The sequence below is a fragment of the Carcharhinus amblyrhynchos genome, chromosome 2 (genome assembly GCF_965287045.1).
Source record: "Carcharhinus amblyrhynchos chromosome 2, sCarAmb.v2.hapA, whole genome shotgun sequence".
NCBI lineage: Eukaryota > Metazoa > Chordata > Chondrichthyes > Carcharhiniformes > Carcharhinidae > Carcharhinus > Carcharhinus amblyrhynchos.
In genome coordinates this window covers 31,518,326-31,536,671 of record NC_137325.1, presented here as the reverse complement: position 1 = coordinate 31,536,671, position 18,346 = coordinate 31,518,326, and the positions used below count along the sequence as shown (strand labels likewise).

Genomic DNA, 18,346 nt, shown 5'->3' with positions numbered 1-18,346 from the left:
TGTTATTAATTTAATACCTACAAAAGACTGGGATTTCCTTTTATGTTGTCTGCCAGCCTCTTTCATATTTCCTCTTTGCTTCTCTTGTTTGTTTTTACACCTCCTCTGAATCTTATATGTTCAGCCTGGTTCTCAATTGTATTTTTTTTAACCTGACACTTGTTGTCAGCACACTTTTCTTTCTCTTTATCTTAACCTCTTGTCATCCAGGAAGCTCTGGATTTTATTTTGCTATTTTCCTTTTGAGGACATGCATGTCAACTGTCCAATTTTTTTGTGAAGTTATTGATCATTAATCAGCTACTGTTTTTCCTATTAACCTTTGACTCCAGTTTATTCAGCCCAGATCTGCAGTTAGCCAGTTGAAGTTCATTTTCCCCTGGTTAATTATTCGTGCTTTTGTTGTTTTTCCTTGTCTGTAGCCAGTCTAAATCTAATGATATAATGATGACTGTCTCCTAAATGCCCATGTCCGTATCAGCACCAGTATCTCTCATTCTTCCCATTGGACTGAAAATATACTTCTGTACAAATTTTCCTGAACACACTCTGGGAACCTTTTGCCTCTCTCTGCTTTATCACAGTCTAAACTTAGGTAATTAAAGATCCTCATTGTAACTAATTTATAATTTTGAACCTCTAATTTCCTTGCAGGTTTTATCCTCTGTCCTTCCCATTTTTTTTTGCTCAGTGTATTCCATGGGTCAGCATAGCCAAATAAATTCTGTCCTTAATCCCTCAAGGACATACTCTTTCTTCAGTACTGTGAGGTTCTCCTTAATCAATACCTTCACTCTTTCCCCTGCCCCCATTCCTTTCCCACATTTCCTGAACACTTTGTATCCAGGAATATTTAACACCTAGTCCTGTCCTCCTTTCAGCCAGATCTGTTATAGCCCACAACATCATATTTCCACATGGCAGTCTGCACCTCTAATTTGCCACACTGTATCTTCACATATATAAACAATAACCCTTATTAAATTTTAGTACCTTTGCTGTTCAAAAAGCATCCCCTTCATTTTTAAATATAAACAGCCAGGATACCAGTAAAATGTTCAGTCAGCTCACAGTCTTAGCAGCACTTGAGATATCAACATAATGTTCTTCATTTAATAAATTAAAATTAGCCTCCTTGCTAGTCTATCAGTTTCCTAAGTGTGTTGTTTCCCAAAATTATCCAAATAAATAACTGAAAATTCTGACTGTTAAATTTTATTTACTTTAAAATGGTCTGCTGCTGATTCATTTATTAATTTAATGGTGAAAGTGTAGCAATCCAATTGCCTAAATTATAATCTATTAAGTATTGGTATAAATAATTCTTAAACTGATGAGTATCAATTTAGTATCAAAGTGCTTTGTTCTTCTCTCCAGAAAAATGTTATTGTTATTGGTGCTGGTGCAGCAGGCTTAGCAGCTGCACGACAACTGCAAAATTTTGGAATTAAGGTAAGTCAGCTCTTCAAAAAAAACTTACAATTGATCGTTGGTCACAAAATCACCATTTTGTTTTACTAACAAACATCAAATTTAGGAACCATGTCTACTTTGACAGTAGGCCTGATTTAATTGTTTAAAAGAAAATATACACATAGGAAATTGTGATTGGCTGCTTTAATATTCTGGCTTAAGTAAGCTTTTGCTACACATTCAATGCAATTGAGCTTGCTGACAGGACGTTACCAGGAAAAACTGTAGTGAAATAGAATGGTTTGAAAACGTATCTTTATATTTTGCTTCATCAATAGTCCGGTCTGCTTTGACAGTAGGACTAGAGGGCACAGCCTCAAGATAAAGGGGGGGCGGTTTAGAACGGAGTTGAGGAGGAACTTCTTCACTCAAAGGGTGGTGAATCTCTGGAATTCTCTGCCCGTTGAAGTGGTGGAGGCTGCCTCGCTAAATATTTTTAAGACACGGGTTGATTGGTTTTTGATAGGCAGGGGGATTAAGGGTTATGGGGAGAGGGCGGGAATGTGGAACTGAGCCACGACAGATCAGCCATGATCTTATTGAATGGCGGGGCAGGCTCGAGGGGCTAGATGGCCTACTCCTGCTCCTATTTCTTATGCTCTTATGTTCTTTATCAAAGTACTGCAGGGGGATGGTTGATGTGGGGGAAAAAAAGTGCTTTTAGTAGCAAGTTTTTTTTTATTTGCTTAAGTCCAACTTCAGATAATCTTAGATTTTGATATATTAACTGCCAGCAAAGAATTGCATACTTGTGAGTGATTTATTGAATCATGATAGGGAAAGGAGCATGTCCTGGCTGCTGTTCCCAGGCATTTGGTCTGTCATTGAACATAGTGTCACTATTTGGTTGGGAAGTTTAGGACTAAGAGACATAAGCTAAAAATGAGAGAGTGAATTTATAAAATGCTACCCAGATGTGGTAGAAGTTTAGAATTCTATTCTGCAAATGGTAGTTGATGCCAAATCAGTTTTAAATCTTTTATTTTAGTTTTAAATCTAGGATTGATAGATTTTTGTTAATGAAAGCTATGGCAGGTAATAGGAGAAGACCAGAGATCAGATTGCAGCTCGGTTACGATCTCATTGAATGGAGTCAAAGCGCTAAATGGTCTATTCCGGTATCTCTGTTCCTTTGTACCATTTATCTTAGTGGTTCTTGCAGGGATCAAACAACCATTTTCTCCAGCTATTTAGAAAAAAATGTACATTTGATATGTTAATTAAATACTTTGAAGGAAGGAGAGCATCTTATACTAGAAGTTTTTCTTTCTGTGCTGCCAACAGATGTTCTGTAATATGGTGCCTGGTATCACATGCAAAAAGGATGGTTGGCTAGGGATAATGAGCAGAATTCCTGGTTGATTTTCTCCTCTTTAAATAACAGAGAGCTAGGGAAAATGCTGGAATCTATTATAAAGGCTGTAATACTTGGTGATGAGTTTTAAAGAAATCTAATTTGCAATTTCTATTTTTGTTTTACATATTGGGCAAGGAAGCTGAATCTGGGATTCTTTCTTTTAATGGTGATTTTGGTAATAGGTGCTTGTGTATCTCCTAAAGCATTGTTTGGTGATGAGCTGTAGAGCCATAGAAGTTTACAGCATGGAAATAGGCCCTTTGGCCCAACTTGTCCATGCCACCCTTTTTTTTTTAAAACCCCTAAGCTAGTCCCAATTGCCCATATTTGTCTATTCCCATCTTACCCATGTAACTGTCCAAATGCTTTTTAAAAGACAAAATTGTACCTGCCTCTACTACTACCTCTGGCAACTTGTTCCGGACAAACTCTACCCTCTGTGTGAAAAAATTGCTCCTCTGGACCCTTTTGTATCTCTCCCCTCTCATGTTAAACTTATGATTTAGACTCCCCTACCTTTTGGAAAAGATATTGATTATCTAGCTGATCTATGCCCCTCATTATTTTATAGACCTCTATAAGATCACCCCTCAGCCTCCTATGCGCCAGAGAAAAAGTCCCAGTCTATCAGCCTCTCCTTATAACTCAAACCGTCAAGTCCCGGAATCATCGTAGTAAGTCTTTTCTGCACTCTTTCCAGTTTAATAATCTCCTTTATATGATAGGGTGACCAGAACTGCACACAATATTCCAAGTGTGGCCTTAACAATGTCTTGTACAACTTAAACAAAACATCTCAACTCCTGTATTTAATGTTCTGATCAATGAAAACAAGCATGCTGAATGCCACCTTCACCTGTCCACCTGTGATTCCACTTTTTCAAGGAGCTATGAACATGTACCCCTAGGTCTCTTTGTCCTGTAACTCTCCTCAATGCCCTACCATTAACTGAGTAAGTCCTGCCCTGGTTCAGTCTACCAAAATGCATCACCTCGCATTTGTCTAAATTAAACTCCATCTGCCATTCATCAGCCCATTGGCCCAATTGATCAAGATCCCATTGCAATCCAAAACAACCTTCTTCACTGTCCACTCTACCATCAATCTTGGTGTCATCTGCAAACTTACTAACCATGCCTCCTATATCCTCATCCAAATCATTAATATAAATGACAAACAACAGTGGATGCAGCACCGATCCCCGAGGCACACCACTGGTAACAGGCCTCCAGTTTGAAAAACAACCCTCTACGAGCACGCTCTGGCTTCTGTCGAAAAGTCAATTTTGTAACCATTTCGATACTTCACCCTGGATCCCATGAGATTTAACCTTATGCAACAATCTACCATGCTATAACTGTTATGCATGATTCCATCTTATTTTAAATTTTGCTTCAGCTGGCCTATTTAATTTTTAGTTGACTCTTGGTCTGCAGTTTCTTTATGGTTGTTCTCTCAAATTGCTTGGTCACAAAAAAGGAATTGAGATTAAGAGTTAAAATGGATCCTGAGTGTGATTTCAGAAACTACTAAATAGACTTCCAACAAACAGCCACATCTGTAAGTAAGCAATTTGAAAAGAAATAGATTTTCTGATTTTTCCATATTTTCAAATTAGGTGACGGTATTGGAAGCCAGAGACCGGATTGGTGGACGTATTTGGGATGACCACTCTCTTGGCGTGACTGTGGGAAAAGGAGCACAGATTGTTAATGGCTGCATTAACAATCCTATAGCGCTAATGTGTGAGCAAGTGGGTTTCTATGTAGCAGAAATATTAAGACTACTTTATTCTATGTGGCATGGTGGAAAAATTGTTATAATTGTACAACTTTTTAATCTTGTTTCTTTTATTGGTATCTGTTGTCCAGCGTTTGTTTGCAATTCTTGCTTCAGCTGGGGGGGATATCTTTTAAGTATTGGTTTGTTTATAGACAGCACATTTGATTTCTCCTCCCTCTCCAAATACAATAAGCAAATTGGTGCTGGTACATGAAGTTTTACTGAAGAATTTTAAAAGCAGATGTGGAGAAGTTCAGTTTTTATTCTTAAAACCCAGGGTAGTGTCCAAAACCTAACCATCTTCAATTGCTTCATCAATGATCTTCTCTCTATTATAAGGTCAGAAGCTGGATTTTGCTGATGATTGCACCATGGTCAATACCATCTGCAACTGCTCATACTGAAACAGTCCATGTTCATATAAGGCAAGACCTAAGCAATATTTGATTTTGGGTTCTTAATGACACATGAATGCCAAACAATGGCCATCTCCAACAAGAGAGAATGTTATCTCCTCTTGATATTAAATGGCTGTACCATCACTATGCTCCCCACTATCAACATCCTGGGAGTTACCATTGACCAGAAACCGAATTGGGTCAGTCATATACTGTGACCTTCTGTAGGCAGAGACATGGAATGCTGAGTTGAGTAACTCTTGTCCTAATTTTGTAAAGTGAGATAGGGGAGAGTGCAAAAAAGGAGGTAATGTTGCGTTATTTATTAAGGAGTCAGTTACTCTAGTAAGGAGGGATGACATCTTGGAAGGGTTTTCAAATGAGACTTGTGGGTTGAGTTTAGGAACAACAAGAGGGCAGTCACATTGCTAGAAATATATTATAGGCCTCTAAACAGCGGGTAATAGAGGAGCAGATATGTTGATAATTCATTGAGGTTTATAACAATAATAATAAGAGTAATTATGTTGAGGAATTTCAACTAACTGGGATAGTTATAGTGTAAAGGGTTAGAGGGACAGATTTCTTGAAATGTATTTAGGCAAGCTTTCTATGTCAATTATGTAGAAGGTCCAGCAAAGAGAATGCTGAATCTAATTCTAGGAGACAAAGCCGGACAGGTATTCAACGTGGGACTTTAGTGATAGCGACCACGACACTGTATGATTTAAGTTCCTTATGGAAAAGGGAAAAGCTGGTCTGCAACAAATGGTTTTCAATTGGGGGGAGGCAAATTTTATTAAAATAAGGCAGGATCTGGCCAGAAGTAGACTCGGAACAGTTTTGTTGGGAAATCTACATTAGAGTGGCAGGGGGGAACTACAGGGAATCTGACCCAAATTTTTAATTCTCAGATTACAGGAGAGATGTCAGAGGATTTGATGATGGCTAATGAGGTTCTACTTTTCCGGAAGGGTGGTAGAGATAAACCAAGGAATTACAGACCAGCAAGTCTGTCTCATGTCAGTGGTAGGGAAACAATTGGAGAAAATTAATCACGACTTCAAGATGCAAAGTTTGATCAGGTATAATCAGCGTGTTGGAGACAGGTCATGTCTAACTTGATTGAATTTTTTGACAAGGTGACTGAGTGTGTAGATGAGAGCACTGCAGTTGATGTAGTTTATATAGATTTCAGCAAGACCTTTGACAAGGTCTCACTGATACAGAAGGTAGAAGCACATGGGATCCAGTGTAATTTGGCAAAATTGATCCAAAACTTGCTAAGTGTAAAAGACAAAGGATGGTGGTGTAAGGCTGTCTGTGTGACTAGAGGCTGGAAGCCAATGGCACATAAAAATAATTAGTGCTAGGTCCCTTATTGGAATGTGTGGGGGATGATAAGTAAGTTTGTGTATGACATGAAGATTGGCAGGGTGAGGAAGAAGATCTTGGATTGCAGGTCAGATGGGCAGATCCATGGCAGATGGAACTTAACCCTGAAATTTGGAAGGAGTAACAAGATAAGGGAATACTGAATGAATGGCAGGACATTAGGAGGCTCAGAGAAAGAGGGATCTTGGGTGCTTGTCCACAGATCCCTGAATGACAGGACAGGTCAGTAAGGCACATGGGACGCTTGCCTTTATTACTTGTGGCACAGATTATAAGAGCAGGGAGATTATGTTCAAGCTGTACAAACATGTGGTCAGACCACAGCTGGAGTAGTGCCTGCAGTTCTGGTCAGCTCACTATTGGAAGGATGTGATTGCACTGGAGAGAGTGCAGAGGAGATTCACCAGGATGTTGCCGGGAGTGGAGTATTTGAGCTCTGAGAGAGGTTGGATAGGTTTGGGTTGTTTTCTTCAGAGCAGAGAAGGCTGAAGGGAGATCTGATTGAGCGATAATGACAGGGTGGATAGGAAGCAGCTGTTCCCCTTCGAAAGATCAATAACAAGGGGACATAATTTTAAGCTGAGGGACAGGAGATTTAAAGGGGATCTAAGGAAAGCTTTTTCTCCCAGAGAGTGGTGAAAGTGTGGAATACAGTGCCTGGGAGGATAGTAGAGGCGAGAAACTTCGACCTTTTAAATGTACGTAGACAAGCACTTGAAATGTCATAACTTTCCAGCCTATGGGGCAAGTGCTGGAAAGCAGGATTAGTGCAGTTTTGTTGGTTCAAATTCGCTGGGCTGAAGGGCTTCTTCTGTACTGTATGACTTGTTGGATATGTTCAAAAAGTTTTTAAGGCAACTTTTTAAGATTGTGTAAGCATTTTTCTTTGCAGTGACATAGAGGAATGTGTTTTTTTTGCCAATCCAATCAAGTCAAATTAAAGCCAATTCAGAATCCCAACAAGTTGGGACATTTTCGATCCCAGCTGACAAGAAAGGGCTCTCACCTCCTGTCTTGGGCTTGATTTACATGATCCAAGCTGATTGGAGTAGGTGTAGCTCCTCCTCCGAGGCTTGATCTAATTTGCATCTTAGCCAAAAGTCCGAGATGCTGCTTTAAAAATGTGTTACTGCACCCCTCCCATGTTAATCATTGCATTGATGCCACTGAATTCTTTGTTTCTGCTTCCTTCTCACCACCTTCCCCTAACTTATTAAGAATAGCAAACCACTAACATAAGCAGCGTACACTTTCAATCTTGTGGGACAGCACTTTGCAATTATAGGAATCTGCATTATTGCATCATAATGTATCATGGAATATTTATCTAAAGTTGCCTATAGTAGATATTTACATATATACTGAAGTCTGAATTTTATTTGTTGCTAAAAGCATTTTCTTGTATAAGCTTTGTTGAATGCTTCTGAATTATTTTGTACTACAGCTTGGAAGTAAGATGCACAAATTGGGGGATAGGTGTGACCTCATTGAAGAAGGTGGAAGGGTGGCTGACCCCACCATTGACAAATGCATTGATTTCCATTTCAATGCCATGTTGGATGTCATTGCAGAATGGAGGAAGGACAAGAAACAATTCCAAGACGTTCCCCTTGGAGGTTGGTTGTCTTGAGTGTGACTTGCACAAATTAAGTTTAGAACATAAGAAATTAAGTTTCAAGTTCAAAGTTAGTGAAATTAGTCTTTGAAAGGCTCAACATGAGAGAAATAAAAGTCTTGATACCATGCTAAGAATTCCATTTGTTTAAAAATCTAAAAGGTCTAAATATTGCAAAATGGGATTCTATATGTATTGAACAAATTTGGAATTTTCACTAATATCTCTTTTGTTTTTAAAAGATAAAAATAGGTTTTTAAAAACTTTTTTGGAAGCTTATTATAGCACAATTCTTTTTGTGATTGTGTTGCAAGATTGAACTATTTACTTTGGAAGTCTGTAGTTGGCGCTTGGGCCATGACCTTTAGTAATATTTTACAATTTATCCAAAAACTTAATTCTCTAATACTACGAAAGTATTCTTCTCTCCCAATTCCACAACATGTACAAGAACTTTTTGTTGTATATTTGTTATGTTATTTCCCATTCCAAATTTTAATGGAAGCAACCCAACTCTGAGTTAATTAATATTGATGAATTTTAACATGGTTTAATTTTGATAGTCATTGCTGTACACGTGCAAATTATTTTTGTTCCTTTTATATGAAATTGGGAATTGTATGCATTTTCTCTTCTATCAAGCCTCACCTCCATCCACATTATGTTTTGTCGCATTATAACGCCTATCTAGGAATCTCAAGTATATGATGTTTTACATAAAATGTTTAGACGCCAAAAATGTAACAGATTTTCAAAAAGGTAAGACAAGTTTCTCCGTATGTTGTCTGTTTTCAGTTGCAAAAATTTTAAGGGATGAATGTACATTTGGGCTGAAAACAGGAAGATTCAAGAGACGACCCTATATCTTGGAATGTTGTTATTCATTGATATTCTCTGTTTCTCATTGATCCTTTAGATAGTCCTGTGGTTCATCAGTGTTTCCATATTTGTCCTTCTACCCAATGAAAGAATGTTTGCCTTGCATGCAGCTAATGCCTTTGTAAAGGTTGAAGCCATTTTCATTCTTATTCATGTGTAACCTTTAATTCTAAAGAATTAGTGAAGGCACAGTTTAGTCAGTCATAGAAAGATGGAGCTTTACAGCACACAGAAGCCCTTTAGTACATTGTCTGTGCTGGCCGTCAAGCCCCTATCTATTCTAATCCCATTTTCTTTGATTTGAAAATCTCGAGATTTGAATGAATTTGTAAATTCTGAGATAATTTACCTTTGGAATTCGTGTTCATGCTTTTATCCGTTGGATCATGTTTTATTTAGCTTGAATCGGCTTAAAAATAAAGCTCCACTGGATTCCAAATACTGATTATTGTTAAGTGACATTGAATTGAAAACATTGAGTGGAACCTAAATGAAGATAAGAGATGGTTGGCTCAGTTATTAAAAGCGGAGGCGTTTAGAGTAGTGGGCGAGAAGAGGATTGGGAGACGTTTAAATGTCAACAAAGATTGACAAAGAAGTTGATAAAGAAGGGTAGGAGAAACTATGAAGCTGGGCTAGCGCTTAATATAAAAAAGGATAGCAAGAGTTTTTATAAATATATAAAAAGGAAGAGGCTGGCTAGGGTGAATGTTGGTCCCTTAGAGGATGAGAAGGGGGACTTAGTGGTAGGGGATGGGTATATGGCTGAGGTCTTAAATAATTTTTTTGTTTCTGTCTTCATGGAGGAGGACGTGAATAATTTGCCGGGTGTTAGAGATGGAAAGGTGGTAGGACTGGAGGGTCTTAATGACATTACTGTTACGAGAGAGGTGGTGCTCGACAGACTGGAGGGGCTGATTGTGGACAAGTCGCCAGGACCGGATGGAATGCATCCGAGGGTTCTGAAAGAAATGGCGGAGGTGATAGTGGATGCCTTGGTGGTTATTTTCCAGATGTCACTGGATTCCGGGGAAGTGCCGGAAGATTGGAAAGTGGCTAATGTTACGCCGTTGTTTAAGAAGGGTGCCAGGCAAAAGGCAGGGAATTATAGGCCGGTTAGTTTAACGTCTGTTGTAGGTAAAATATTAGAATCCGTCATCAAGGAGGAAATAGCGAGGCATCTTGAGAGGAATTGCTTGATAGAGCAGACGCAGAACGGTTTCATTAAAGGGAAGTCGTGTCTGACAAATTTACTGGAGTTCTATGAGGATGTGTCTAGGGCGGTGGATAGAGGAGAGCCGGTGGATGTGGTCTTTCTTGATTTTCAGAAGGCGTTTGACAAGGTACCTCACAAGAGGTTATTGCAGAAGGTCGGGGGCATGGAGTTGGGGGTAGGGTGTTAGCGTGGATAGAGGATTGGTTGTCAAATAGGAGGCAGAGAGTGGGGGTCAATGGGTGCTATTCGGATTGGTAGATGGTGACTAGTGGAGTGCCCCAGGGGTCGGTGCTGGGGCCTCAGCTATTTACCATTTATATAGATGATCTGGAGGAGGGAACCGAGTGTAGGGTGTCAAAATTTGCTGATGACAGCAAGATTGGTGGAACGTCAAATTGTGCGGAGGGTGTGGAGAGTCTGCAGAAGGATCTAGATAGGCTGGGCGAATGGGCTGGGAAATGGCAAATGGAATTTAATGTTGGCAAGTGCGAGGTGGTCCACTTTGGTAGGAATAATGGTAGGAAGGATTATTACTTACGTGGTGAAAAACTGCAGCAGGCGACGGTGCAGAGGGACCTTGGGGTCCTTGTGCATGAGTCGCAAAAACCCAGCTTGCAGGTGCAGCAGGTGGTCAGGAAGGCGAATGGGATGCTGGCCTTCATAGCAAGGGGGATTGAATATAAAAGTAGGGAGGTCTTGCTGCGGTTGTATAGGGCATTGGTGAGGCCGCAGCTGGAGTACTGTGTGCAGTTTTGGGCGCCGTACTTACGCAAGGATATTTTGGCCTTGGAGGGAGTGCAGAGGAGGTTTACTAGGCTGATGCCGGAGTTGAGGGAGTTGAGCTATGAGGAGAGGCTGAATAAACTAGGCTTGTACTCGTTAGAGTTCAGAAGAATGAAGGGAGATCTCATTGAGACGTATAAGATGATGAATGGGATGGATAGGATAGAGGTGGAGAGACTCTTCCCGCTCAGAAAGGACAGTAGGACTAGGGGGCACAGCCTCAAGATAAAGGGGGGGCGGTTTAGAACGGAGTTGAGGAGGAACTTCTTCACTCAAAGGGTGGTGAATCTCTGGAATTCTCTGCCGGTTGAAGTGGTGGAGGCTACCTCGCTAAATATTTTTAAGACACGGGTTGATTGGTTTTTGATAGGCAAGGGGATTAAGGGTTATGGGGAGAGGGCGGGAATGTGGAACTGAGCCACGACAGATCAGCCATGATCTTATTGAATGGCGGGGCAGGCTCGAAGGGCTGGATGGCCTACTCCTGCTCCTATTTCTTATGTTCTTATGTTATCCCAACTTGATATTTTAAAATAGCGAAAGCAGAGTACTACAAATACTGGAAATCTGAAATATAAGTGGAATGTTTGAAACGCTCAGTAGGTCAGGCAGCGTCTGTGGAGAGTGAAATAGTTAGATTTTCGGATCGATGACCTTGCAATAAAAGTTATACTTTGAAAACTGATGCAATTTTTAACAGGGAGGGTGGAAAAAGATTAGAGAGAGTCTGTGATTGATGGCAGTTGAGGGACTAAACGGTGTAGGACCAAAGGGATAACTTAAAAAAAAGTGTTCCTAATGAAGGTGTGAATGGCAGTATGATGAAAGCAAAAACAACAGAAATACTAAAAACTGAAGAGAAATGGAACAAAATAGGGCGGTTTTTGTTGTTGAGACCAGATCGGAAAGTCTAAGATATATTGTGAAGTTAGCCTAGACCCTAACTTATTTTGTTTTGATTTTGGCATAGGGTGATCATGAGATGTTTTGCTTTAGGTCTAATACAATTCCCCCGCTAGAAAGCTTTTATCAAAACAAATTTTATTTAAGAACGGAGGACATAACAAAGAATTATCATAATTCTTAAATTACTGCAATTAAAATGCATAAACATAAGTTGTAATTCTTAGTAGCTGTCCATCTCTATAGTTCCAATTTGAGCAATATTCCCATAGATATTAATCTTATTTCAGAAACAATTAACACCAAAAACAGATATGCTCATGTGGGTGTTAGATTTCCAGCATTTTAATCCCTCTGAACAGATATAGAAGCCACACCTGACTTCTGTTTCACATACAGCAATTTCCAGAGAAGGGTATATCCTCAAACAGCAGAACTTCAGAGAAATAAACCTAGTCTCTAGATTCCAGTCTCCAGACTTGAGAGAGAGAGTGATTTTTGCTCTTTTCAAATCCAATCTCTAAGACTAGCTCCACCTGGTCACATGTCTCTTTCTAACAATCAATGTAATCAAATCCTACTCTGCAAAACCCAGGTGACTATTAAAAACAACAGAACATCATTGGTCCAAATTTAAACAAACATTCCAGCAATTGTATGGCTGCAATAACAATAGAGAATACTGGTTATGGTCCCAATGGCATTGGTCAGAACAAATTGTTTTAGAATAAATCCTGCACAAGATGCATAGAATCATCGAATTGCTACAGTGCAGAAGGAGGCCATTTGGCCCATTGAACCTGCATGGACAGTAGTCCCACCCAGGGCCAATCCCCGTAACCTTATGCATTCACCTCATCAATCCATCTGATGCTACAGGGCAATTTTACCATGGCCAATCAACCTAATCTGTACATCTTTGGATTGTGAGAGGAAATTGGAGCACCTGGAAGAAACCCACGCTGACATGGGGGAACATGCAAACTCTACACAGACTTACCTGAGGCTGGAATTGAACACAGGTCCCTAGCGCTGTGAGGCAGCAGTGCTAACTACTGTGCCACAATGCTGCCTGACATGACTCAAATACATTCCTTAAAGGCATGGTCAAAATATTTATCCTGAAAGCTGCAAAGTACCTAATCAAAAAGACAGCTCAGTGACTATCACTGTTTGCTGTGCAGATATATGGATTTGGGCCAGTATCTGTGGGAGTTTACGCATTCTCTCCAGTCTTGCGTGGGTTTTCTCCGGGTGCTCCGGTTTCCTCCCATGCCCCAGAGATGTGTTCTTCGGCTGATTGGTGTAACAAATTGTCCCTAAATTAGTCTCCCCTCAGTCTGGTTTCCAATGTGGAGTGCCGTAAGCTTAGACAAAGGTCATGGGTGAAAGAGGGAACTCACAGTGTTAAAATGGCGGCGTGGGCTCATTGGGCCAAAGGGCCTGTTTCCCGTGCTGTGTTGTTCTTTGTCCTTTGTTCAAAAGATGACATGCTGTTTCTTGACTATACGTTTACATTGCAAAAAGTTGAAGACAGAGAGGTCCGTTTAAGAGCACAGTGCAGATTTAAGATGACAGATGACCAGAAACTTTGGGTCATGCTTGCAGAAGCGTTTTGCAAACCAATTACCCAATCTGCATTTAGTTTCTCTTGTGTAGTGCAGGCTGCATTGTGAGCAGCAAAGATATCTTAACTTGAAAGAAGTACAAGGAAAGGACTTTCATCTGGAAGGCGTGTTTGGAGTCCTGGATAGTGAGAAGAGGTGAGATGAAATAGCGGGTGTTACATCTCTTGCACGTGCATGGAAAGGTGTGGCAAGAACCAGAGCACTGTTGAGGGTGATTGAAGAGTGCATGTCACAGAGGGAGCAGTCACTTCTAAATGCTCAAAGGGGAAGGGAAGGGAAGATGTGTATGGTGGTCATACTGGTACAGATGGAAATGGCAGAGGATGGGTGATCTGGTGAGGAACTAAAATAAACATGATGCCAATTTTTTTCCTGTATGCAGAAAAGATTGAGGAAATCTACCAAACTTTTATCCAAGAATCTGGAGTCCAGTTCAGTGAACTAGAAGCCAAAGTGCTACAGTTTCACCTTGGTAATCTTGAATATGCTTGTGGTAGCAACCTGCAACAGGTAAGAAACTAATTGTTAATGAACCATTTGCATGCTATAGAAAAATATGATTAATAATGGGCAAAACTTATTTTGGTAAAAGCAGTAAATGTTGTAAATAGACAACATTATTCTGATGTTATGCATCATGAAAATTAATGTGTTGTTCAGCTGAAGCCTAACTGTATGTCTCTTTTTCCTTAGAAAAATTAATTAATATTCACTAGACAGCATGGAAGTTGATGCACAGCTCAACCAACAAGTTGCACATATTATGGCTGTAGTATTTCCAGTGATCAATAGTTCCTACTTCTAATGGGACCTGAGAGGGCAGGAATTTTTCTGGAAGATACTAGAGCAGTGGGAAGTGGGATGATGGAATCTGACAACGATGAATGTGGGGCAGCTAGGAGGGGTGGTGCTGGCATCTGTGATCATTGAGAATGGATAGTGAGAAGTCCAACAGGTTTATTTGGTAGTAAAAGCCGTTGGCTTTCGGAGCACCACTCCTTCAGGTGAGCCACCAGTAGGGCTCATCTGACGAAGGAGCGGCGCTCTGAAAACTAGCAACTTTTGCTACCAAATAAACTTGTTGGACTTTAACTTGGTGTTGTGAGACTTCTCACTGTGGTTACCCCAGTTCAATGTCGGCATCTCCACATCATCATTGAGAATGGTCAGGAAGGAGGAATTAGCATGGGACAAGTGTAACAACAATAATGGGATGCCTTGGATTTGTTGATGAGCAAGGCTGAAACCTGACAGTATTTTGTAGAAGGGCAATTGGAGCAAACCGAAGCTTGGAAGGCACCCTCAAGCTACCCTGTATCCCATAACCTTTGAAATATCATCAGTTAGCCAGCTCTGGTCAAGATGCTATCTTTGTTCTTTGAAGTGTTTAACACTTCCTGTCTTTACACTTTATATTTAAAATTACAAAATAAACAAGTTGCATGGTTCAAACAATGAAGACTGCCATCTTGGGCAGAAAGTTGCAAGAAATTATTTGCATCATGTCCTCCAAAGGCAGCATTGCAAATTACTAGCTCTGGTCCAAGAATTATCTTCTATGTTTCTTTTTTTAATAAAAGTGCAGTACATGCCTTTGAAGAGTTTAAAGCCAGTTTCCAAATCACAGCATTTCTTGGAGCAAGTATGAAGTAATGAGGGAACAAAGATTATCTGGAGGCAGGCCTGGAGTAGGGCAGAGGTACTTACAGTGGCCAGGTCAAAAATATTAGAGGGCAAAATCAGAGGTAGCAGGTTCTCGTATTGAGCAAAAGGTGTGATTTTCAATGGGTAAATGGAGTTGATGTGAACAGTGTCACCTGCAACTAACAGTTGCAAATAAGAACATAAGAACATAAGAACATAAGAAATAGGAGCAGGAGTAGGCCATCTAGCCCTTCGAGCCTGCCCCGCCATTCAATAAGATCATGGCTGATCTGTTGTGGCTCAGTTCCACTTTCCCGCCCTCTCCCCATAACCCTTAATCCCCTCTCTTATCAAGAACCCATCAACCCGCTTCTTAAAAATATTTAGCGAGGCAGCCTCCACCACTTCAACGGGCAGAGAATTCCAGAGATTCACCACCCTTTGAGTGAAGAAGTTCCTCCTCAACTCCGTTCTAAACCGCCTCCCCTTTATCTTGAGGCTGTGCCCCCTAGTCCTACTGTCTTTTTTGAGCGGGAAGAGTCTCTCCACCTCTATCCTATCCATCCCATTCATCATCTTATACGTCTCAATGAGATCTCCCCTCATTCTTCTAAACTCTAATGAGTACAAGCCTAGTTTATTCAGCCTCTCCTCATAGCTCAATCCCCTCAACTCCGGTATCAGCCTAGTAAACCTCCTCTGCACTCCCTCCAGGGCCAAAATATCCTTGCGCAGGTGCGGCGCCCAAAACTGCACACAGTACTCCAGCTGCGGCCTCACCAATGCCCTATACAGCTGCAACTTGAGGAACTAGAACTGGAATAATTAAGAAATTGTTACCACTGAAAAGACTTGAAGAAAATTGAGCAGTTTGATGACGACTCACTGACAATTCTGGATGGGTAGGATCATGGACATGCACAACCTAAAAAAAACCCCTCAATTATGGGACATTTGCATCTGAAAAAAATACATCATCATGACCCAAAAGCAGAGGCCTCTGGCTTCAACCTTCCTTGAAGACAGTTGACAGCACTCAACAGAATCTACGCAGGCTGTGGATGGTGAGGCCATCTGCTGCTCAATTGAAGATAAAGGACAGCTGAAAGTGTTATTGTGGCCAGAAGTCTGACCTCCTGGAATATGTCACATCAGACTGTCCATTAAAGTCTATTGCAGGAGGAATCTCATTTTTCTTGTGGCACCTTTTGGACATTGTTGCATGACTAGCCAAACTTGACAGCCCATTAGCTTCTCCTTTCGTATGGAAGTAGCATTATTGATTTATAGATCTTCCTACCTTTCATGCTCGTTTGTACAAGACCTGTGGACAGGACTTTAACTGTGTCACGGAGAGGGAAGCATTTGAGTGATTGGAGATTTAAAAATCCAAAGTGAGAAGTCAAAGTAACAATGCAGTGGTATGACTAAAGATGAACAGGATAGGACAGGAAGGGACAGAATTTAACAGTAATTGTGCATCACCGAGTGCTGTCATTGGGTTTCGGTCGATTTGGAATGCCCTGAGGTTGTGAAACTCTCAATATAAATAAAGTCTTTTTATGTTGCTAGCTTTCAGTTAAAATCAAATTCAAAACTCCCCCTCAGTTCTCCCCCCGCCCCCCCTTGCAGTTGAATGCTGCCTGAGTTTCTTGTTTTTCTTCCTTGTGCCTAACCAGGATGTAATCCTGAGTCAATTCTGTCAGTTTAGTGCCTCCAATTCTATTTTAGTTGTCAGTAAATAGAATTGGTCCTGATCAGTATTCTCCTTTGCTTTAATGGATTTCTTACTGATTTGCTGTTTCTGAGTATTTTTCTCCCTTCTCTCCTATCTACCAAGATGATCTGCAGCAATTCAGTTATTAACTTTCATCTTTTGCTGTTGCAGGCTTCTACCCAAATTATTTTGGCTGGTAGTTATTTTGTGTTTTGTTTTTATTTTGATTTATCATTGTCATGTGTATTATCTTACAGTGGAAAATATTGTTTCTTGCGCGCTATACAGACAAAAACATAGCATTCATAGAGAAGGAAACGAGAGCTTCATAGCTAAGGTGGAGAGAAAGATCAACTTAATGCAAGGAAAGTCCATTCAAAAGTCTGACAGCAGCAGGGAAAAAGTTGTTCTTAAGTCAGTTGGTATGTGACCTCGGACTTTTGTATCTTTTTCCTGAAGGCAGAAGATGGAAGAGAGAATGTTTGGTGTGTGTTGGGCCTTTGTCTATACTCCCTGCTGCCTCGTCAAAGCAGCCAGCGTAATTAGAGTCAATGGATGGGAGGCTGGTTTCTGTGATGTATTGGGCTACATTCACAATCTTTTGTAGATCCTTGTGGTCTTAGGCAGAGCAGGAGCCATACCAAGCTGTGATACAACCAGAAAGAATGCTTCCTCTCGTGCATCTGTAAAAGTTGGTGAGAGTCGGAGTGAATGTGCCAGATTTCCTTAGTCTTCTGAGAAAGTAGAGGCGTTGTTGAGCTTTCTTAACTATAGTGTCAGCATGGGGGGGTATCAGGACAGGTAGATGGTGATCTGGACACCTGAAATCTTTAAGCTCGATCCTTTCTAATTCGTCCCCATTGATGTAGGCAGGGGCGTGTTCTCTTTTACGCTTGCTGAAGTCGATGGCAATCTCCATTTTGTTGACATTGCGGGAGAAATTGTTGCTGCTGCACCAGTTCACCAGATTCTGTTTCTCATTCCTGTACTTTCTCGTCATTGTTTGAGAACTAACTCACTACGGTGGTGTCGTCAGCAAACTTGAGAATCGAATTGGAGGGGAATTTGGCTGCACAGATATATAGGTGTATAAGGAGTATTGTAGGGAACTGAGAACTCAGCCTTTGTGGGGCACTGGTGTTGAGGATGATTGTGGAAGAGGTGTTGTTGCCTATCCTTACTGATTGTGGTGTGTGAGTTAGGAAGTTCAGGATCCAGCTGCAGAGGGAGATGTCGAGGCCCAGGCCACAGTTTGGAGATGAGTTTTCTGGGAATGATAGTGTTGAAGGCTGAGCTGTAGTCAACAAATAGGAGTCTGAAATGGGTGACCTCATTTTCTAGGTGTTCCAAGGCTGAGTGCAGGGCCAGAGAAATGGCGTCTGCTGCAGACCTATTGCAGCGGTAGGTAAACTGTAGTGGATTCAGGTAGTCTGGGAGGCTGGAATTGATTAATGCCATGACTAACCCTTTGAAGCACTTCATATATTTTTAAAAATTTTTATATCTCTCAATTCTTCATGGGTAATCTTGCTTTCCCAGCACATTACCAACTTCC

At 40.7% G+C, this 18,346-nt stretch overlaps 1 protein-coding gene across 1 annotated transcript in view; it reads left to right on the top strand.

The window, feature by feature from the left end:
* kdm1b (lysine demethylase 1B) overlaps nucleotides 1-18,346 on the top strand; it is a 145,348-nt gene that overhangs the window by 73,694 nt on the left and 53,308 nt on the right. The window contains exons 11-14 of the mRNA XM_080204011.1: nucleotides 1,378-1,452; nucleotides 4,450-4,584; nucleotides 7,851-8,022; nucleotides 13,813-13,940. Of these exons, the coding sequence (XP_080060137.1) occupies nucleotides 1,378-1,452; nucleotides 4,450-4,584; nucleotides 7,851-8,022; nucleotides 13,813-13,940 (510 nt within the window). The remainder of the gene's footprint in view (nucleotides 1-1,377; nucleotides 1,453-4,449; nucleotides 4,585-7,850; nucleotides 8,023-13,812; nucleotides 13,941-18,346) is intronic.